The sequence below is a fragment of the Anomaloglossus baeobatrachus genome, chromosome 1, assembly GCF_048569485.1.
Source record: "Anomaloglossus baeobatrachus isolate aAnoBae1 chromosome 1, aAnoBae1.hap1, whole genome shotgun sequence".
NCBI classification, from domain to species: Eukaryota; Metazoa; Chordata; class Amphibia; order Anura; family Aromobatidae; genus Anomaloglossus; species Anomaloglossus baeobatrachus.
Genome location: NC_134353.1, coordinates 106,604,826 through 106,628,885, shown reverse-complemented (window position 1 = coordinate 106,628,885; position 24,060 = coordinate 106,604,826). Strand labels below are relative to the sequence as shown.

The 24,060-nt window shown below is 41.3% G+C and overlaps 1 protein-coding gene across 4 annotated transcripts in view; it reads right to left on the bottom strand.

Annotated features, from left to right (window-relative positions):
- Positions 1-24,060, bottom strand: part of PCDH7 (protocadherin 7) — a 1,104,634-nt gene that overhangs the window by 515,587 nt on the left and 564,987 nt on the right. For 2 of the 4 annotated variants that reach the window (XM_075346946.1, XM_075346948.1), the window contains exon 2: positions 22,970-23,186. In XM_075346946.1, the coding sequence (XP_075203061.1) occupies positions 22,970-23,186 (217 nt within the window). The remainder of the gene's footprint in view (positions 1-22,969; positions 23,187-24,060) is intronic. The other 2 variants (XM_075346947.1, XM_075346949.1) reach the window with 1 other exon arrangement.

Genomic DNA, 24,060 nt, shown 5'->3' with positions numbered 1-24,060 from the left:
CTCTACCATGACATCTGGCGTGATTACCCTTATGTCCCAGACACCTATTAGGTTACTATTGCATTTTGCAAAATATTTCCTGAGCAAATATTATAAGAGAACTATCAAAGCAATTAAATGAAAGCTTATTGTTTCCGTTTGTTTAATAAAAAGGGGGCAAATATTTAAGACAATCACAATTAAGAAACCGGATATTTTCCAAAAGTATTCTTGCTATTGGGGAAGTCAAATGAGAAATCCAATGCAAGTCCTGATTAAAACCTAGCCAAGCAAAACACTGCAGATTACCTAGATTCCAATTAAATGTGACAAATGAATACTTGACAGGTTTCAATTCCAATTCTACTCCTGTCAGAATGATCCATTAATATTGTAGGAGAAATTACCAGAATTCAAATCCAAGCAATACAATTGGCATTATAGAGCGAGATTTATGGTTTCAAAGCTGTAATCAGAGACTTGTCTCAATTGAACTGCAAAAAGTTCTTTCATTCCACTCAAGGAGCAAATGTTAAATAAGTAGTTTGCACAAACCAGCAGCTGTACACGGAGGTAGCGCGCGTATGAAATTAGAAGTATTCTTGGAAAATACTGAACTGAGAGCGGAAAAGGGATATTTAGGGCATTACAGCATGCAACATTGAACAAGTCACATGTTTATGGGAAAAAATTCCAGAAGAAGAGATCTCAATAAATGTTCCAATCATGTCACTTGGATAAAGATGACATAACACGTGTCACCCGACGGTAATCATGTATTTCCATGACAAGAGACTAGACAATCCAATTATGTAGTCATATCATTTATACTGAGATTATACACAGGGAGTATTAGTTCCATTCTGCCTTTTTATTGAGGTATTGTAATTTATATAAATTATATATAAATATTATACCTATTAACTACAAAATATATCAAAAAGACTGACCCGCACATCCAGCAGGTGTGAACAGGTGCCAGCTGAAAACACAATGTAACTACAAAACACTTAAGGCCCCGTTACACTCAACGACATCGTTAACAAGATATCGTTGGGGTCACAGAATTCGGGACACACATCCAACCTCGTTAGCGACGTTGTTGCGTGTGACACGTACGAGCGACCACTAACGATCCAAAATACTCACCAAATTGTTGATTGTTGACACATTGTTCATTTTCAAAATATCATTGCTCATTCTGGATGCAGGTTGTTCGACGTTCCTGGGGCAGCACACATCGCTACATGTGACACCCCGGGAATGACGAACAACAGCGTACCTGCGTCCTCCGGCAACGAGGTGGGAGTGACATTCATGCGGCTGATCTCCGCCCCTCCGCTTCTATTGGAGGCCTGCTGTGTGACGTCGCTGTGACGCCGCACGAACCACCCCCTTAAAAAAGAGGCAGTTCGCCGACCTTAGAGACGTCATTAGGCAGGTAAGTTCGTGTGCCACGCACTACAGATTTTGTCCGCCACGGGCAGCGATTTGCCCGTGATGCACAAACCACAGGGGCGGATGCAATCGCTAGCGACATCGCTAGCAATGTCGCAGCGTGTAAAACTCCCTTTACAGCTCCACTCTAAAATGCTAACAATGAATAGAGGAATTTCATTGTTAGCATTTTAGAGTGCAGCTGTATGTATTTTGTACATCTATTAACTATTATACAAGGCTAGTATGTCATCCGCTTTCTAAAAAGTTATTATACACTTTTACGTCATAAGTTTCTAATACAACATATTTAGTTTTCTATCGTAAGGCAGAATGATGGCCTAGATGTTGGCACAGTGGCTCAGTGGTTGGCACATTGGCTCAATGGTTGGCACATTGGCTCAGTGGTTGGCACTATAACCGCACACTGCTGGGTTCCAATCCCACAAAGGACAACAAAAACAGAAGTAGTTCTGCACCAATGATCTGTAAATGGAAAGAAATGAAAGGCAGAATTGGGGTATGGACTAATATGTCAAAATAAGGTGGTTTTCAATCTTTGAATTCATGACAGGCCATGTCAAAAAAAAAATCTAGGTGGGACTCACCAATTCACATTTTCTTTATTTCTTTAAGTCATTAAAACAGTGCAAGTAGATGGGTGGATGTGAGTTGCATCTGGGACAACGGCCGTTTCGCGCTGGAGTATGCTTTAACAGGACTTCTAGAGCAAAATGGCCATTGTCCCAGACACTGCCCACATCCACCCATCCACCTGGACTACAATCTCACTAAGGATAACATCTGCAAGGAGTTTGCATGTTCTTCCCATGTTTGCATGGGTTTCCTCCATGTTCTCCGGATTCCTCCCATATTTCAAAGACATACTGATAAGGAACCTAGATAGTAAGCCCTAATAGGGACAGTGATGATCACATTTGTAAAGTGCTGTGGAATTAATGCTGCTTTATAAGTCATTAACCTAAATAAATAATGTATTTCTTAGAATACACTTAGTACTATTAGTTTCTCCTAAAATAAGACCTCCCCCAAAAATAAGCCCTAGTAGGATTTGTTGGCGGCTTTTGGAGTATGCTTAAAATATAGGTCCAAACCCTACTCCAAAAAAAGCACTAGTTATGGCTCCATAAGGAAGTGTCAAGCAGCTTAAAAGTTAAAGAATTGAGCAGGACTCTTCATCAAAGAAGCAGACACCCCCAAAAGAAAGCAAACATCCACAAAATAAAGCAGAAAAAAAATTGTGCAAACCAGACCCCAAACAATTACACTTGGCAAGTGTCAATGGTGGATGCGCTCTCACACAGAGATCTGCATCACTGTCAGGTGCCTCGCTGTTCCAGCTGCATAGCACTGCAGCTCTCACAAACAGAGCGGGTACCAGCATCTCTCCGCGTGAGTGATACTGCTTCCAGTCACCAGGGGGAGTCAACAACTGTAGAACACAGGGTGACCTGACAGCGAAGCAGATTTGTATGTGAGAGCCCATTCACTTTCAAACACTAATTGTTTGGGGTCTGGTAAGTGTGATTCTTTTAGGGGTGTCTGCTTTATTTTGGGGGTAAATTTAGCAGTATATAAAGAATAATAAACTAATTTAAGCCTTTGTAAATATGGTATGTACCCACTACTATACAACTGGTTCTACACCATTAGAATTGAAGATCAGATAAGAAAATGTGCTTTTGAACCAGTAAAAAGTTTAACACAAAATGTTGCTCATGGGAAAATATAAGACATCCCCTGAAAATAATCCCTGGAGCAAAAAATTATATAAGACCCTGTCTTATTTTTGGTGAAACATGGTACTAAGAAAAAAAGGCGCGAGTAATATTAGACACAATTAAAAATGCAGCGACAATAATTATTACATGTACAACCTGGTTCTTCTTGCTGGAAAAAGAATGTAGAGAGTCTTACAACTCCATGGAAGTGCGAGATCCCGCTGCTGTTGTCAGCATGTATATCAGCAAGTGAAGGAAAGGAACCAGCTTCCAGGAAAATTTCAATAAAATCAGCTTCTTTATTGGATTCTTTAAAATCATACAAAATAGTGGATCTCACAAGAAAAAGACAGGAGTCGCAACCAGCACTGGACACCAGACACGTTTCGATCAAGATCTGATCTTAGACTTGGTGAGTCCAATAAAGAAGCGGATTTTATTGAAATTTTCCTGGAAGCTGGTTCCTTTCCTTCACTTGCTGATAAACACGCTGACAACAGCAGCGGGATCTTGCGCTTCCATGGCGTTAGAGGATTAAGCGCCAAAGTAAGTAGTGACCTGGACTACTCTATTTTTAGAGAGTCTTACGGTCAATTCTTCCAGGATAAAATTATGCAAATTAGCTCTCTTCCAGAAGTAAAAAAAAAAAAAAGTGTCTCTGGTGCGGCCTACAGTCAATTAGCCACTGACCCACTCCGGTGCCTGTAAACATCACTAGGGATAGGGATAGCGTCTTATATAGGTTTTAGAAAAAATCCGAGCTCTAAAAAATATTTTTTCAGCTGCATCTTATGAGCAGAATATTCTTCAGTGTTCGCTGCTGGTCTCGTCCAAAGTACAGGAATCATAATGGAAGCCTGAAGAATCTCACTACACATTAATTGGGTTTTATTTGTCAGCATTTATCATTTGTCAGTATGGCTCTGTTATTAAGAGAAACCATGACACGCGTGTGAACAGAGCCCATGTATGAGCTTCCAGTCGAATAATTATGGATCTTGTATTTTTGTAACTTTTGTTATTCCTCATATCAATATATGAATAACTTAATAAATGGGCATTAACAGTACCATTGCTAAAAAAGGGATCCCTCAGTCAACAAGACGGTCAATACTGATTACGTAAGAACAAGATACCGTCCAGTTGTCAATTTGTTCAGACATTACCTGAAGTTATAATAAAGGAATATGGGGATGTAGTTAAGATTTTTTTCAACAGGGGAAAGATTCAACACCTGGAACTTACTGTATGTGCCATCTCCAAATGTAAGGTAACATACATACCACCATATATGACACATACATAGTACCACTACACCACATCCCCCGTAGCTGTGCTCTTTAATACACAAACATAGCACTCCTATATTGCAGAATTGCACATAGCACTCCTATACTACACACATGCTCATAGGACACCTATACTACACACATGCTCATAGTACACCTATACTACACACATGCTCATAGTACACCTATACTACACACATGAATATAGCACACCTATACTATACACATGCACATAGTACACATATACCATACACAAGCACATAGTAGACCTATACTACGCACATGCACATAGTACACCTATGCTGCGCACATGCACATAGTACACCTATACTACACATGCACATAGTAGACCTATACTACGCACATGCACATAGTACACCTATACCATACACATGCACATAGTAGACCTATACTACGCATATGCATATAGTACACCTATGCTGCGCACATGCACATAGTACACCTATACTACACATGCACACAGTACACCTATACTACACATGCACATAGTAGACCTATACTACACACATGCACATAGTACACCTATACCATAAACATGCACATAGTAGACCTATACTACGCACATGCACATAGTACACCTATGCTGCGCACATGCACATAGTACACCTATACTACACATGAACACAGTACACCTATACTACACAGATGCGCATAGTACAACCATACTACACACATGCACATTGTATACCTATACTACACACATGCACATAGTACACCTATACCACACACACATGCACACAGTACACCTATACTACACAGATGCACATAGTACCCCTATACTACACACATGCACATAGTACACCTATACTACACACATGCACAAAGTATCCCACAAATGCACATAGTACACCTATACTACACAGATGCACATAGTACACCTATACTACACACATGCACATAGTACACCTATACTACACACATGCACATAGTATCCCGCACATGCACATAGTACACCTATACTACACAGATGCACATAGCACACCTATACTACGCACATGCACATAGAATCCCGTACATGCACATAGTACACCTATACTATGCACATGCACATAGTATACCTATACTACGCATATGCATATAGTACACCTATACTACGCACATGCATATAGTACACCTATACTACGCACATGCATATAGTACACCTATACTACACAGATGCACATAGTACACCTATACTACGCACATGCACATAGTACACCTATACTACGCACATACATATAGTACATCTATACCATACTCATGCACATAGTACACATATACTGTACACTATATATATTTATATATATATATATATATATATATATATATATTATATGTATAATAAATATATAATACTTGGTATATAATAATATATATAATTAAATTGTTATATTCTTGGAAAAATTAATAAAATTGTTATATTCTGGGTAGTATATAATATATATTTTTATATATATATATATATATATATATATATATAAAATGTGTAATAAAATTGTTGTATTCTGGGAAGTTTAAAAAATATATATTATTCTAAGTATAATAATCATAATAATTATATAATATTCTATATAATAAAATTGTTATATTCTGGGAAGTATAATAACTATATATAATATTTTATATCTTCATAATATTAATTGTATATATATATATAATATAGATAAAATGTAATAAAATTGTTATATTCTGGGAAGTATAATAATTTAGTAAAGAGGACACATCAGAAGGAATAACAGCTCCCTAATAACTCACACTAAATAAGTGTTGTAGAAATAACAAGGAAGAAAATTTAACCCAAATACAAGTACCCAAATATAAAAAAAAATATTAAAAGCTTAATGAAAAATAATCATTAATTAACAAAGAATAATTTCAATTGTAAGTCATATAGAGTTACTCCAATGTGAATATACAATAAAATTCTGTCCGGCTTGTTTGGCCCACTTTACTGTAGTTTATTATGAATTGGACTAAATAATTAATACTGTATAGAAAATAATGATTTGCCATTTCCCTTGAATAAGAAATCAGGGACCTGCGCTCACATTCTTCATGAAAAATGTATTTAAAGGAGCAAATTTATATCTTAATAAGTGTGACCTGAATGGGGAACTCCAAATCTCATTAAATCATCATCTACACAGCTTCACCTGCCATTAAGTATGTTATAAATGGTAAAATGTCCTGGTATTTTCTTTGCGTGGCACCGGCCGTGACTTGTGAGTGCACTTTTGACACGGTCGTGGTTGTGGTGTGCTCCGGTTCAGCTCTAGTAAACTGCGGTAATTAGGACTTTACCTTTAACATTCGCCTGTATATCAGTATTCGGATCATTGAGTGGAGAGAAATGTTCCGCAAGTAGAAAACCTCTTGATGGTTTAACACGCTGACCGGATGAAAGGGAAATGGTAAAAGCTATTGGCACAAAAATATATATATTCTTGGAATTACTAAATAGGATTGCACTTTAAATGTGGCCTGTCATGCCTGTGGTAGCATTATGTCACGGCTCATTACTCCTGAACCTGATCATAAATTTCACCCTATAGCCTTTCAACGCCAAAGCTGTTTAAGACTTGGTCCGGTTCCAGGTATGCAATACAGTTGCAAGTCATGATGGGTTTTAATTAAACCGGTCACCCACGGTGCAGCTCGCACAGCGCGGAATATTTTTATGTTCTTTTCAATAATCTATGGCAAGAATAACACAGGTCTGGAAAATTTATGGGTTTCATTGAAAAGGCCATAAGAATAGGACCATGAAATATAAGGGCAAGGTATTAAATCAAAGGGTGGTGAAGAATAAATAATGTGTTTTTGTAGACTATAAAATGTTTATGAAATAATCTCTTCCACCTTAAGGTAAGAATCACAGAGGGCCGTCATCACAGATAACAAAACGTAAATTTACTCTGAGAGTGGTTTGTTGAAAAAAGTTTACATTTCCACATACAGTGCCTTAAATGGGTTGTCCACTACTTTTACTTTGATGGTCTATCCTTAGTAGGTCATCAATGTCTCATCGGCTGGTGCACCCCCAACAATGAGTTGTTGAAGAAATGCTCTGTTCCGGACCTGCTCCATCTTCTCTACTGCACATCCGCCTCCTATTGATTTGAATGGCAGGAGGATATGCAGTACCAGGATGCGGGTGCTATCAGTTGACAGGGCAGCTCCAGAACTGAGCATTTTTGCCTGCCTGCTGCCGCCACCGGGACCAAGAACAGCTGATCGGCAGGGATGGCGGGTGTCAAACATTGATGACCTATCCTAAGGATAGGCCATTAATGTAAAAGAAATTAACAACCCCTATAAGTACTATACATTAATCAAATATAACAGATGAGTTTGACACATGTAGATAAACTATGACATATAAGCGGCATTTAAGTGCACCCATGTGTTGCTATATGGCGCCTTTGTGAGAAACTTTACTTCTAGAGTTAAACTCTCAGTAACAGATGATCTGATGGATCATACAGAGTCCACAATGAAGAAACAATAACATTTTCCATTGCATCCTGTAAAACCTAATTATATCTTCATATCTTCATACAGTACATACAAGTCTATTGACCCCTGTTACAGACAAAAAAAGAAAAACACAAAAATGAGCATATACCCTATAATTAGAGTTGAGCGAGTACCTAGCTATTTGTACTTTCCATACTCATAACGAGTACTGTCTAATACTCGCATATTCATTCCGAATAGTGTGTGCAATGCAAGTAAATGGGTAATATTCGCAATGTAACGAGTAACCCGAATTCTGCACTATTCGCTACTCACTCAAAAAGTACGGCATTCAGGTTACTAGTTACATTGAGAGTTTTCGCCATTGACTTGCATTGCACACATTATTTGTAGCGCCCCTAAAGCCATCAGGAGCTACAAGGTACTTCATCCTGTAAAAAGATGCAGGGCCTACCCCCAGGCACCCAGAAGACCAGTGCCAGTAACAGCAAAACACATTTTAATACCTGTTTTTCCCTTCCAAAAGACTGGTGGTAGACTAGGGTTGGACCCAATGGATGGCCACCTAGGGGTGGAGCCGATCCAGTCCAGTAGATGACAACCAGGGAGCAGGGGTCAGACAGTCAGTAAGTGGAAGTGAGAGGAGACTGACGTAACTGCACTAACAGGAGAGTGTAACTGTAACCTGGGGGCCCAGGCGTGTGGTTGCCAGTGGAGTATGGTGGAGTACTCCCGGAACCATAGCACCAACGGGGTAGAGAATCCTAGGTCAGGCAAACGCTCCAGGCAGACCTGATAAATTCTTCACAGTGAGGGCACTATCCAGGATCTCACTGACTGTAAAGTTCGGGACACAGTAGCAATGGGAGAACTGGGGAACAGGACCAGAGAAACTGTCCCCACAGGGTTCAAGCTACCTGTTATATGGACTAAGACTAAATGAGAACAAGGAGGGGACCCCTAGATGCTTCAAGCCACGGGGACCCATCAACCAGAGACAGGTGTAAGGGAAAGAAGCCACCAGGTTACCAACACTGAGACTAAGGGGATCAGCGGTGAGGACCAGCCTTCCCCAGGTTACCAGCCATAACAACGCTGTGAGTTGAGTAAAGCAACTAGTTACACTGCAATTCCTTGTGTGGCCTACCATCTTTCCGCGCCTAACAACATGATCTATCCCCTGGGGCCTGGCCCTACTTGCGGAGGGCCCAACATCTAGGCTGCCACCAACACCAGCCCCAGTAGTGAGAATTGTGCAGTGGCGGCTCCACTTAAATAGTCGTAACCCGCAAGTGGCATCACAACAAAAACTTTTATTTCATCTCCCCTGTAAATAACCCCCCTTTCTTTGGAGCGACACCAAGGTCATGGAACCTGGCAACAACCACCCACTAATATCCTCGTAAATATACGGCCCGAGACCGAGTACCCTATAGCCCTGTGGCATCACATATTCAGAATGAATACGCGAGTCTTAGACAGTATTCGTTATGAGTATAACGAGTACATATAGTTAGGTACTCGCTCAACTCTAATTATAATAAGTAAATAGTAGTAGTACATGTAAATAACATAGGGTACTTGGTTAACACTGTTTGATAAAAAAGAGTTAAAGCCATCCCACCGCGACAACTTACACCCAGTCAGGACAGCCCTACTCTGGAATAATAACCTCACCTTGTATCAGTGACATCTATGTGAATAAGTGCAGAGAAGGACAGGCCCCAACTGCAGCCACCTGTCCAGGGGAAGCTATATAGATGAAACGCCTAGCTCAGAAGGAGGGAAGACTCCCCCATTTGTATGGATTACAAGAAAATGAGCCAGAGCATAAATTGGTATGTGCACCCCTCTTCCAAATCTGTACACCATGATTCTGTAATATATGTACATGCGCTCTAAGGTTGTTATGAGAAAATGCTGGTTGTGATATCCTCCAGCAGCATCTGACCATCTAATGTGTACGGGAGCCTTCCAACTTACCCCTAACAGATGATTTGAGGGGAAAGATCAACCCATACATTGGAAATTCAATGACCAATGTTGTTCAGTGAGGGAATGCCACTGCCAGGGGAGTCTGGTATCGGTTCTCTCCTAGATAATGCAGAAGCGTACTCTTCAGTGTATGGATGGACTGGGGAGAGACAGATGTCGGCCAAATGACCATTTTGATAAAGCTATCTGATATGTATGGGGGACTTAAGCCTTCTGAACTATTGTTAAAGACAGAGGCGTAAGTACAGTTGGTGCAGGGGTGGGAATCACATCTGGCCAGTGGAGCCTAGGGTGCCCAAAAAAGTCCCTTTCACCTATGGGAAAAGACCAATGCTATTAAAGACTTGCAATAAATGAGGGCCCCATTGGAGCTTTTACATTGCGGCCCATGAGCTTCAAGTTACACCACTCTTTAAAAGGAATCTTTCACCATCATTTTGCTACCTAATCTGCAGAACCACATGATGTAGAAACAGAGACCCAGATTCCAGCAATGTGTCACTTACTCGGCTGCTTGCTTTATTTTTAATATAATTTTATCAGTCATAGATTATCACTAAAACACTAGTACGTAGTTCTCTATATTCATGAACTTTCTATAGCCCCACCCCTACTATGATTGCTAGTTTTCTGTCTATGCACAGTGTACACAGAAATCTACCAATCAGTGATGTGGGCGGAGTTAGACAGAGCTCAGCATTCAGAGAACTAATAAACTAGCAGCAGAAAAGACAGAGTTTTTTTTCAAAATGACAGCACGCAGCCCAGTAAGTGACACATCACTGGAATCAGGGTCTCTCTCTCTCTCTATACTATGCTACTCTCTGATGGGGGAGCAAACACCTGGTAACAGAGTCACTATAAGGGCTCACTCATACAAGTTATAGGTTGGACTATTGCTCTCCGAATTTGGATAAGTGCAAGACAAAATTTGGATGCCAGGCGAAGCCACAGTATAGCATCTTATTTTTGTGGCTACATTACAATTTTGTAGCATAAGATTAGAAGGGGACAAGCACAAATAGGTCTTATCTATGAAGACAGTGGAGAAACGAAACAAGACAAATAGCCTGCTCACTTGGAGGGTGTAACACCTGCCTGGATCCACACACTCAGACGGGCTGTAAAGGATAGGCTAGAGGGAAGCCACTCACCCATCAGGCCCCCAGAACCCTGAAACCCTTCAACCCCTATACAGGGATTTGGAATTACACAGGGCCCTGGAGATCACTACCTGTGGAAGGCTGCAGTCCGAGAGAGTAGTCGTTAGGCAGGGTCAAACCAGGAATTGCAGAGCAGGGACAGAATCAGCAGGCAAAGACGTAATCAGCAAATGAAGCAGAGGTCAAATCCGGATCGTGCAGCGAGGTACAAAAACAGCAGGCAGAGGGGTAGTCAGAACACAAGCAAGGTCAGCGCACAGGAATCAAAATTCAAACAGCACAGGAACCAGGAATACAAACTATCTCTGGCAGTGGTTACATGACAGGAGAGGGAATAAGAAGGGTGTGGTGTCTTCCCATTGGCTGCAGGTGAATGATGGCAACTTCAGCTGGAAGACACACGCCACCTACAGTCAGCCAGTGGTACTGCAGGTTCCAGGGAAACCCAGCCTAGTGGATGAGCGGAGCCTGTGCTCAGCAGAGCCATAGGCACTGACTTCTCTCCCACCACCAGCACGATCCATGGTAGGCAAACGGCGTCGCCTGGCGATCAGAGCAGAAGTCCCATGAGTGGACTCCGGTGGGGACTGACAGAGGGGTTGTGTGAGACACCATCACTATTGAAAAAACTAATGACAGCTGCAGCAACCCCCACAGCGGGACATGTAGGAATTGGAGATGAAGAGTTAAAAGTCACGCTGCTGTCCACAAGGAAAATGCTGGTGCTTGAAAGAGGGATTTTATTTAACATGTTTCGCAGTTGAAATCTCCTTCATCAGGCTACTCTGATTCAAGTCTGAAACGCGTTGAATACAATTTTTCAAGCACCAGCATTTTCCTTGTGGACAGCAGCGCGCCTTTTAACCCTGTATCTCCAATTTCTGCAGTTCTGTAGCATAAGAAAATGTACAAAAATGGACAGCGGAGAGATAATAAGTGAGAAAAAAAAATGGTACCAATTTCTAATTGAAAATCAGACCAATTTTGTATATTCTTGTGTGACCATACCCTCAAGGGCATCAATAACCCAGAATCAATGAGTTAAATCAGAAATTTGGCTCTGCTACATCTCTAAAATAAATGATACATGCACTTAACACTAAGCATGTTATCTATGGGAAGACGGCCTGCCATTACTTATTTGCTTTATTAAATAACAGATGTTGAGTCAAAGTATTGTACATTTGCGATATCACACTGTTTTTCACAGCGTGAGACTGGAGAAGCGGAGATTTCCACTACAATTTAGCCTATTTGCAGGTCACTTCGGGAGTGGATGTTTGCGGTAGTGATAACCGGCCTGATTTAGGGTCAGTGTATGCGCCTGTCGCATTTTATTGCATTTTGGCCCCTGTATTTCTCTGTATTTCTCTGCAGCACAGATGTTACTCTGTAGGGAGCGCAGGTAACGAGGCCGCCGCAGTCTGTGCTCCATTTTCCTACCTTTTTCCTATTTAAAAACTGTGGAAGTGCATTTTCCCATAGAATGAAATCTAAGATCATCTCTTTCCACATTTTCTTCCTCTGCTGTAATTTTTTTTTGCTTTTCAATATTATTTTTAGACCAAGTGTTACACACTTCACTTGTATATTCATTATTTTATACTTCACATTTCATGGTATATATATTTTACAAAACAGGGCACCAAATCCCCTGCTTCTCATCACACAGCCATAGAGATAAATGATATAATTCTGGCTACACATATCTACGGCAAAGAGGGACAGCTTGGGGCAGACAGATGCTTTCATTGATCCTCTGTGCATGGGGCACTTCTCGGACTCATGCCCATAACAAAATATACTATTTTAACCCGAGGCATGAATACAGATATAGCTGTCAATCGTTACGTAGCACCACCAGCTGGATTCCAAAACCGGGAGGGTATTTTAAAGGGCAACTGTCAATCATTTCATGCTGCCCACATCACAGACAGAGATATACATTTTATTCTAAGGCCCCCTTCACATTGCATTTTTACCTACGATGAGTGGTTGCGTTGGAGCTTCCGCCCAAACCTCCTCATAAAATGGGTTTTTGGACGCATGCACTGATGGGGCCATTGACTGTAATGGAGCAGACATAGTCAACGTGTGCTCTGGATTGCACCATTATCGAGCGTATACGCTTTCTACGTCTGGGTGTCCGCCTGCAGAAAGCATATACGCCCGAAAATAGTGCAAGACCGAGCAAATGCTGACTCTGTCTGCTCCATTACAGTCAATGGCCCCGTCGGAGCATGCATCCAAAACATGTTTTGCGGGAGAATTTGGATGTAGGCCTCGACGGGACCAGTGAATGTAGGTCCCAATGGGACCAGTGAACATACGTAATAACGCAGTATTAAACCAACCTAAAACATTGGAGTTTCAAAGTAAGCCTAGTTTCAGAACAAGCCAAACAGAAAGGCAGAGGGGTCCGCAAGGGGTCTCCGCCAGCCTGAAAAAGATCTGTCAATCAGCCTTAGGTTGGATGAGAGAAGCCAAAGAGGGAAACTTAAGGGTGCTTTACACGCTACGACATTGCTAGCGATAGCTAGCAATGTCGTGCGTGATAGAACCCGCCCCTGTCGCTTGTGTGACATTTGGTGATCGCTGTCGTAGCGAACATTATCGCTACGGCAGCGTCACACACACATACCTTTACAGCGACATCGCTGTGACCGCTGAACAATCCCTACTTCATGGGGGAGGTGCGTTCGGCATCATAGCAACGTCACTGCGGCGTCTCTAAGCGGCCACCCAATAGCAGAGGAGGGGCGGAGATGAGCGGCCGGAACATGCCGCCCACCTCCTTCCTTCCTCATTGCCGGTGGACACAGGTAAGGAGATGTTCGTCGTTCCTGTGGTGTCACACATAGCGATGTGTGCTTCTGCAGGAACGATGAACAACATCGTAGCTGCAGCAGCAACGATATTATGAAAAGGAGCGATGTCGCTAACGGCGCCGGATGTGCGTCACTAACGATGTGACCCCGACGATATATCGTTAGCGATGTCGCAGCATGTAAAGCACCCTTTAGCCGACTCTTCTTGAAGTTCCTGGCTTGACTTTCAAGCTGTTTTCTCTAAAGTTGTTTTTATCCTTGCAGAATACATAATACAGTAATTTTCTGTAATCAGGAAGCTTGCTTGTATTTCTTCCTGCCTTTGAACAGTATATATGATAATATATGTTATTAAGAAAGTACTCCCACCAAACATTTTATTGCTTAAACCTGTGTAAATGTATATGCAATGTTATTTAAGTGCATTAATATACTCACCGATTGCCGTGTTCTCTGGTTTACAGCACCACTCCAGTCCTCTTCTCACTCATATGTCTTCTATTCCTACTTGGCAGATCACTCAGGGGTTTATGTGTGAGCCTAATTCTATGCTCCATAGACTTACACTGTAAAGGTGACTACCAACTCACACCTACAGCCCTGTGTGAAGTGACAAGTCAGAATAGTCATCCCATGACCGAGAAGAGGATCGGTGCAGCGATGAAAACGGGATAAGACAACAATTGGTTTATGTATTTCTGTACTTTCAGTACATTACATATATATTTATACAGATTTAGGCAATAAAATATTTGGTGGGAATGCTTCCATGTCTTAAAGAGGTGGTTCATCCCTTTTCATTACTGGCCACATCGATATTATGTTGAGAAACAAGGTTTATCTCAAATACTTTGTGTTGCCAATAATGCCTGTGAAGCTGGACTCACACAAATGTAAGAAAACACTGTCCCATTCTCGTCCAGGAGAGTAGGATGATTTTTTCTCATTTTTCATTCGTGTGCTGTCAGTGTGCTGTCTATGTGCAATCCGTTTTTTTCTCGGCAGCAATTAGTCACTTAGAATGATTTACAGCACCATTTACAGTGTACTGTGCTACATGATAGAATTGCATCCATAAAACAGACGTCACTGGGATAGTCTGTGTGCCGTCCATGTGGCGTCTGTTTTTTTCTCGCACCCATTGACTTATATCGGCGAGTGTTGGACGTTTTCAGGATATAATCATAGCATGCTGTGACTTTTCTCGCTTCCAGAATCTGGATGCGAGAAAAGCTGTCGAACTGCTCTGCCTCATTGACTAAAATTGGCCAAATTTTCTCGCATTGCACTTGTCCGATTTATACGCTCGTGTGACCGTACCCTGGGTGGCGCTATTGCGGACTGCTCATCCCCAATGCGTGACCCCCAGACTCTGTGACCTCTGATGTCCGATGATGTGACGTCAGTAATGTAAAGGGGTGAACCACCTCTATACAAGCATCACCTTCCAGGATCCTCTTTACCCTCCACAAACTCTCTGTTCTGAATCTTCATAAAAAATCATTTTTAAGACAGTAAATTCAGGAAAACATGGAGGAAAAGTAAATGGGGGAAGAATTTCATGCCACAGTCTACGAGAGACTCAAACTATGAGAGTGGAACAAATACGGCTTTGTTCACATATTGATATTTTGCAGGGTTTTTTCTGAGTGTTTTTATTCAAATTAAAAACTGCTTTTTACAGTACAATGCAAAATGTAAAATTGCTTTTTTTTCCTGCTACTTTTTTGAAAACTGCAACATGTCTATTCTTTCAGTGTTTTTGCAGCATTTTGTCAATTTAGAAAGCAAAGAGAAAGTACAAAAATACAACCATGAGTTTTTGATGCATTTTTGCTGTTTTTTTTTTGTGTGAATGAAACTAACTTTATTAAACATGTACTGTAGACAAATAACACATATAATCTTCACCAAAATAAGCAAAAATGCAGCTGTATCGCCCCTGAAAGCCTCAGGGCACTACAAGGAACTGCATCCTCTAGGGGACCTGGAGTACTAGTGCCGACTCCACCAACACACATATAAATCCTAGTTCTCCTCTCCACACTTGGCATAAAGGGTTAAGCATGTAAGGGGATGGTAGCCATGGGAACGAGTCCCTGGGTGTAGCCAGCCTGGAGGGAGGGGTCAGTCAATGAGTGGCAATCATAAAGTCGGGAGCACACAGTTGAGGTGTGCGGACGTGCCTGAGCTGGGTCCGTGTAACGGTGACCCTGGGGGCACAGGAGAGAGGTCACCAGGATGGGAACTGAGATACCGATGGAAACGGAGCACGCACGGGGCACAGGGCCCTAGGTCAAATGTCAAGTTTCAAACGGTTTGATAAATACCTGCACGGTGAGGACACCTTCATGGACTTCATCGAACCAAATAATCTGGGGGCATCAGCAGTAAGCTAGGATCGGGGTTCGGACACTTAATTCCCCGCAGGGTCCGCACTGACCACCGTACGAAGAAGGAGACTGTACCCCAAAAGGGAGAGTTGGGGTTCCCAAATGCTCCATGCTACGGGGACTCAATCTACAGAGAGTGCCGGGGATAGAGCAACCTGGGTCACTACATTGGCACGGATACTCATGGGACCGGGACCAGCAAGCCAAGGGTCCAAGTTAACCTGGTGTGGTCTCCATCATTATACACCATACATCTCCCAGGCACAGCCCTACCTGCGGAGGGCCTGCCACCATAGCTACCACTATCACCATCCCTGGAAGTACCCACGTTGAGCAGCGGCGGTTCTCCATTCTTAACCACAACTCGCAGGTGGCGTCACAAACATTACCTCTATTATCCCCTGTAAATACCCCCTTTTATTAAGCGTCCCCAGGGCACAGGACCGGGCAATGGCCACCTGAAGTGACATTCCCGTTTGCAACCACCTGGGACCGAGTACCCCCTTCTTTGGGCGACACACAGCCAAACCTTTTTGTAAGAATATTCATTACTGGTAAGCGAGAAGGTTTTGCTTGCAGTAAAAAAAAGCAGCAAAAAAGCGACGTGTGAACATAGGCTAATAGCAACAGAGAAACATCTTATTGACTCGCAGCAGAACACTAACATCCCAGCAGGCAGAACCTGACTAACAACCATAGTTATAGCAATATGTTTTTGCAGAAATAGCGCAGACTGAAGAAAAACACCTAAAATATGCAGATTGTTCCTAACATTTCCGGCAGTTCTACATCACGTTCTCCTGTAATAACATGTACTCACATTCACTAACAAAAGTTTTGCTGAACCTTTTCCACAAACATCAATCCTCTCTGTTCTTCTAACTCTAAGACATATAAATAGGGCGGCATACCGGAAAGTAGATGTATTCTAATGTGTTTGTCACAAGATGTTTGTGCATTTTTAAAGTTTTTTCCTCTGCAATAAATATATATATATATATATATATATTACCTATTCACAGGATAAATAATAACAGTGCAGCCGCTGTTTTCAAACCTCCCATAGAGTTTGTAGATCGGCAGTATGAATATTTAATCACAGATCCACCATTTTACACCCAGACTGTAAATAAACAATTAATGTTTCTTGTGGGTAACAACTTTACCTAAGAACAAAACAAATTTAAGGTGCACATACTGGTCAATATCAGTGGCTGCAAAGTGCAGTATATTCCCTACAGGCTTCATTTTCTGAGTAAATTGATAAGGTGGTGGATAACATTTTAAAGGGAACATGTCATGGAAAAATAAACTCAATAACCCTGCATAATTATGGGGTTAATCTGAAGATTAATAGTATTCTGAAGCCATGCGACTGCTTTGCTAAGAGCCTCGCTGCCGGGAGGAAATTAACTGTATTCCTCTGGGCAGCCTTGACTGTAAGACATAGGGGCACAGTTGGCGTAGTAGGGAGTAGAGGCTTGTGCTAGAAGAGACAGTATGTGCAAATAGGGTCTTATCCTAAAACACTATCAGCAAAGGTGCTGTAAGGGTAGACTCACCTGGTGTGGTTGTGAGAGTCACAACCACTGTAATGGCGTAAATATGGCTGCAGCAGAACCCACGTGGAGATGGAGATCAAACTTGGAGAGAACATTACATTCAAGAAAGGCTCTTCAGTACCTTTCCCACCTGAAAGATATTGACGAGCCTTTCGTGAATGTTCTAGCCCGCCCCTTTCTCTTCCTATATATACCCCCTGTTTTTAAGTCTGATGTTTGTATATGATTTGTCCTGAGGAAGAAGCCATAAGGCTTTGAAACGCGCAGCCAAATAAAATCATTCCTTCAAAATGGATCCTCTTTTCAATGGCTGCGCGGTCTATTAACCCTTTTCTCTCCAAATTTGAACTGTAAATAGCATTAATAGCATTTTCTTACACGACAGGTTCCATTTAAAGAGGTTGTCTAAATGATTCTGTTAAAATTGTTGGGGACATGATTTACGTGCTGTTTTAAGTATCCAGCCCTCAACAGTAAAACTGCAACACCTAGAAAAGTCATGAATTACAAAGATGACAGATAGACATGTTATTGGTATATAAATGCTGAAATAATGAAAACAAAATTTTAGAGCACATTGATTTATTCAGTATCATATCGAGTATGAGCACCAGATACAGAAACCTTGGTTGCTATCAATGAGGTTATTAATGGATGTCTGAGGAATATTCTGTCATGCTGAATGCACTCGAGCAAATTATCAATAACCTCTATTGTTTTTCAACACTATAATGCCAGGCCACTTGTTGCTCCTTCAACGAAGAACAGCTTACGTGGTCTAAATGTACTACCATGGCCTTCATTAATTCAGTTAAGCAGGATAGAGGGCGTATAATGCGGTGCTGTCAGACAGACTCAGAGAAAATATCATTAAAATCAGCAGGTCTTATTGTTCATAGTTCTACGCGTTTCAGAGCTAGTATGCTCCTTCTTCAAGAACTAACAATGGTAAATTGTTGTTGTTGCTTCCTGAAGAAGGAGCATGCTAGTTTCGAAATGTGTAGAACTATCAACAATAAGACCTGCTGATTTTACTGAAAATTTCTCTGAGTCTCTCTGGCAGCGTGGCATTACAACCCCTCTCTCCTGCTTTGCTGAATTACTTCTCCCCGTGGGGCTGCAGCAATCGGTTATCCACGCTAAAAGATGATCTACGGTAGTTGTGACTTGCACAACTTCCCCAGGTGAGTGATTCTCTGCACTGGTTTCATGAGGATAAGACGCCAGGTTTGTGCCTTTTTGTCTTTTCAGTTCCTTGGTTCTGAAAACATAGCCTTCATTGTCTGAGGATGTTTTTCTAATTGTGCAAAAGGAGCTGCCAGCAGTGATTCTTGGTGATTTTCCTAAATGCATTTAGCATGACAGAAGATTGATCAGACAACCATTCATAACCTGATTAATATCATGCCAAGGCATGTAAGTGTGTCTATTTCTGCACATGGTGCTCATACTCTAAACTGAAAAAGTCGAGATGTTTTGAAAATGTTGTTTTCATTTTGTCATCATTTGCATATCATTAACCTGTCTATCCATCCTGAAATGTCCATCATTCCAAGACTTTACCTTCTTGAAATTTCAATTTCAAATATTGAGGTGTCATGACTTGGGTCTGACGTTTCAGAGCTAGTGTTTACACTTAGTTTCTGGGGTTATGTGAGGTGGGGGGGGCCTGTTCGGTTGTGCCTCATTCCGGGGGTCACACCACTTTATTATGATGTGGTTACCTCCGGGACGCCGACAGTAATAGGTCCTGCTCTGCAGTGTGCGCAACTGGTTCCTGTGAGTTTTCTCTAATCTGTCCCGCTACCCAGCTTACCTCTCCCTGACCTCCATCCCTCCTGTCTTGTCTGACCTCCCTATCCTCCTAATCCCGATTACATTCTGCGTCTGCACCTACACCCCCTCCTCTGTACTTACTCTCCCTGACTACAGCTCTGCTTCCCTTCGGCTCCTGACGTGACTTCCTGGCTTCTGCCCCCTTGCTTCCATTTGACTGTGGCTTCCTCACTCTCCTGTATTGACGTTACATCCCGGTTTACAACACAAGGCAAGGAATAATAAGCTCCTAATAATAATATCACTAGTTTCAGGGGGTGCTACAATGCTAAGCCAAATCCAAAGTACACAAGAAAATAGTGCTTAGCATATAAAAGATAGCACTCCAACAATAAAATATATACATTTTATTAGTTGTCAAGAATAAAAACAACCCATACAAGGACAAACACATAGGTATAAAACAAATGGACCCAAATTTATCCCCATAAAGTGCATATCATACAAAGATAAGTATAAATACCAACAGTATTGGATGCAATTGTGAATACATCAAAACCATGCAAGTAAAGATATGGAGGAATCTATTGAACTACAATCAACATATAATACATGGCATTTAGGAAACCACCCACAATCAACTGAAAAATCCCATTAAGGAGAAGCATTTCTAATAAAGCAGTGATGGCATGGAAGATGCACAACACAGGGGTAGACAGGGCACCATACAATCTGACCCAACGCGTGTTTCTAGGATAGCTTCATCAGGGGTAAAGTTACAGCCCGGTTTAGACTTTGGCTTGTCTGACTATTCTTACGCTTCTGCTAGCGACCTCTTGAGGGCTTTTGTCTTACTGCACTTAGGAGTTTCTTCTTCACTATATCCCTGCTCTCCCAAGTGGAAGCTTGACATGAGGACTGTATAAGTGATACAAGTTGAGCGATGATCTTGTAATCTGTAAAGCATCACCTGCATCTTCCAATAAGCAGAATATTTGTATGTAATATTTTTTCTGTGTTCTTTTTTTGCATTATGAATTCACTAAGGATCTCAAAAGAATCTTTGGAGGATAACCTCTGCCATTCCTTTTCATGGCATGTACAGATAGTTATGTATGTCAAAAGCTTCTGTATCGACAAATATAATTCTAGACTTGTCATTCGTTTTATATTGAATGTACATAGTAAGAAAACTTCTGTAAATAAAAAGTCTGAATAAAGTAATTTCAGACATCATTCAGCTGTCTAACCTTCCAGTCTCTTCTCCTTTCATTGGAAATGCCATTATCTGGCTGGCATGCTCAGCTCAAGGATCTCTCCCGCCGCTATGTGGGACCCCATGTCTTTGGAATGTCCTTTCTTTCTATATCTGTTAAGCACCTTTTCTCTTCAGCTTCAAGGCTTTTTGTGACTTGTCTATGTAAGTCAGCATTGCACTAATTCCAATGTACTCATTTACCATGACAACCTTCAAGCACATCTATAGGATCATCCTATAGCTCGGCACTTAGAGAACTCTTCATCTTTGATATTCAGTAATATTGCGTTTCATCTGACATGTAGACATTATTGCATATATTAATTTCATTTTCTATACATTATTACTTTCTAGCAGAACTAGGGCTGAATACAGGGACAAATATAAGCATTTCCTACCGGCATGTAATAAAAGAGGAATAATAGGTACATTGATTTGTAATGCACTATGTGTATATTTATTACCATGTAGCTGACACAAGCAAGAAACTCCACATCTAGAGACATAAAATTAATCAAGTTGTGACCCCCGAACATGATGCTTAAAGAGTATGACCGCCTTTGTGACCTAAGAGTCTTCGAACTAAAATACTAAAAGAAACCCTCTGTAGTCTGAAACTTAAAGGGTTATTCCCCTCTCCAAGATCCTATCCCAATATATAGTAGGTGAACTAATAATATTAGCAAATACCTCCAATTAGAAATATTGGAAAGATTTTCTGAAAAAGTTTGTAACTTACCTCATGTGCAGGACATTACAGTAACTTACGTATCCAAGGTTACGACCAAGCATAATTGCTTGCTAGTGGTTGTAACCATAGATACCTAAGCTACTTCAATGCCCTGCACATGAGGTAATCAACATATCATATTTTTTTGGATTATAAGATCCACGTTTCCTTCCAAAAATTTAGTAGGAGAGCGAGGGGTGCGTCGTATAATCCGAATATAGCCGGGGGAATGTTGTGGTGGCTGTGCAAGGGCTGTGGTGGCTGTGACGGCGAGGCTGGGGCTATAGCGGCTGTGCTGGTGATGGGGCTGCTGCGGCGGCAGCGGCCGGGCTGGGGCTGGGGTGGTGGCAGCTGAGCTAGGGCTGCGGGCAGTGAGAGCTTCAAATAATGGCCCCAGGAGTCGATGAGATCTTGACTTCTCACTGAGCCGATAGCTCAATCTATGCATACGCCAACTCCAGGCACCATTTCTTTGAAGCCCTCACTGCTCACAGCCCCAGCCCAGCTGCCACAGCTCCAGCACAGCCGCCCCAGCACAAGTACAGTCGCCCACAATTTCTGGAACAGCATCTGGGACACCCACAGCACTGCCGCAGCATTGCCCTGCTGAAGCACTGCCCCTATCTCCTGTGACCCCGATCCATCACCGCTGCCTCCCCGATAAGACACCACCAGATTATAAGACAGAAATTTTTTTCACCTTTTTTTTCTGTAAATTTGGGGTGTGTCTTAAAAAACGAAAAATACGGTAGTTAATCAGGAGAGCTATACAACATCTCTAATTGGAGGTATTTACTAATATTCTTATTATTACTCCTACTATGTATTGAGATAGAATCTTGGAGATGGGGATACCCCTTTAGTCTTCCGCACACTTCTTGCTAATTTGTATTTGATATGTTAGAAAGAAGACAGGGAAAAGTAAAAGGAAGTATGCTTCAGTCAGAATACACAGGATTTGTTGGAGGTTTTTAATCATTGGAGACACATAGGTCTATATAAGAGCTATAGATACAGAAATTTACGAATTAATACCATGTTTGGAAGAGGAGGACATAGTCTTTAAGATTAGAATACTTTTATATAACAGACCAATGTGTGTACCCATGATGTATGCAAAACTTATCCTTCTCTATACCTCTTCATGTAAAAGTGGTTATCCAAAACTAACGTATGGAAATCCCAAAAACCCAGACACATTTCGATCCTTTAAAATGGCTAATTCCAGTCTGACATCTGATTTGAATGTACTCAGCAATCATAAACCAACTATGGTAACAGAACTAGCTCTACGTTCTACTTGGTTCTCCTACAGTACATGTGTATGTCTATGCCCCTACCATTTTCCATATGCTCTGCCTCACCAACACTGCCATCCGGCGTTGTTCTTTCGTAGTTGTCTTCTGGGAGTGGTAGGGCGCCCAATCTTGGTCCCGAGGAACTCTTACTGCTCGGCGTCTCAGATTCTTCTAGTCCACTGTCGTAACAACTCTGCAATGACCCCTGATGAGGGTCCTGAGGTTGACTCACAACAGAAAACGTCACTCTACGAAATGGCTGTAAGACAAAAGATTCTGAATGTCACTGAAAAATTCTAAAGACAGTGGTGTCAACGTTACAGAGCTGAAGAACAGGAGTGGAGTAACGTCTACATATATAGTCTAAGTACAGATGTGTCAAATAGAACACATTGGAAAAATGGCAAACTCATCTTCTACATATGACAAACTCACGCATTTTGGATTAAGAATAAGCAGTATTGTGTGAAAATAGACATGTATATATATATATATATATATATATATATATATAGAGAGAGAGAGAGAGAGAGAGAGAGAGAGAGTAAGAAGTCAGTTCAGTGATGACCATTGCAAGAGACTGGCAGTGCAGGACACAAGGAAAGGTTCCTGCTCCAATAAGCTTACAATCTATATTTAATCGTATGTGTATTTTATTTCTCTATTATAAAGAACAATCCAAATATACAGATATATTTAAAGTTTTCCTGTGATGTTCTTTCCCTGAATACAGATTTAGCTGGGCGATCATAAAACATACGCAGTAAGCAAATTCTGCAATAGGTTACAAATACTGGAATAATACTATTGGTCACACTATGGGCACAGTCATTTATCTTCTTGTATGAGGCTGATATCTCATGAATGAAAAATTCAGGCCTATCCTGATTCCTCAAGAAGTGAAAGTGACTGCGAAATAAAATCTTTAATTTCATGGAAGAAAAAAAGATGAAAAGGAAACAACCGTAAATGTATACGGCTGATAAATTTCATTACTATCAATGAGTTATTATTTCTTTCTGAATTTTACACATATTCATTCCAGTCAACATCGAAAATTTTTAGAGAGCATCTTATGCTACGTACTACATCAGTTGCTTGAAGTTCAATAATGCTTGGTATACATTACCCAT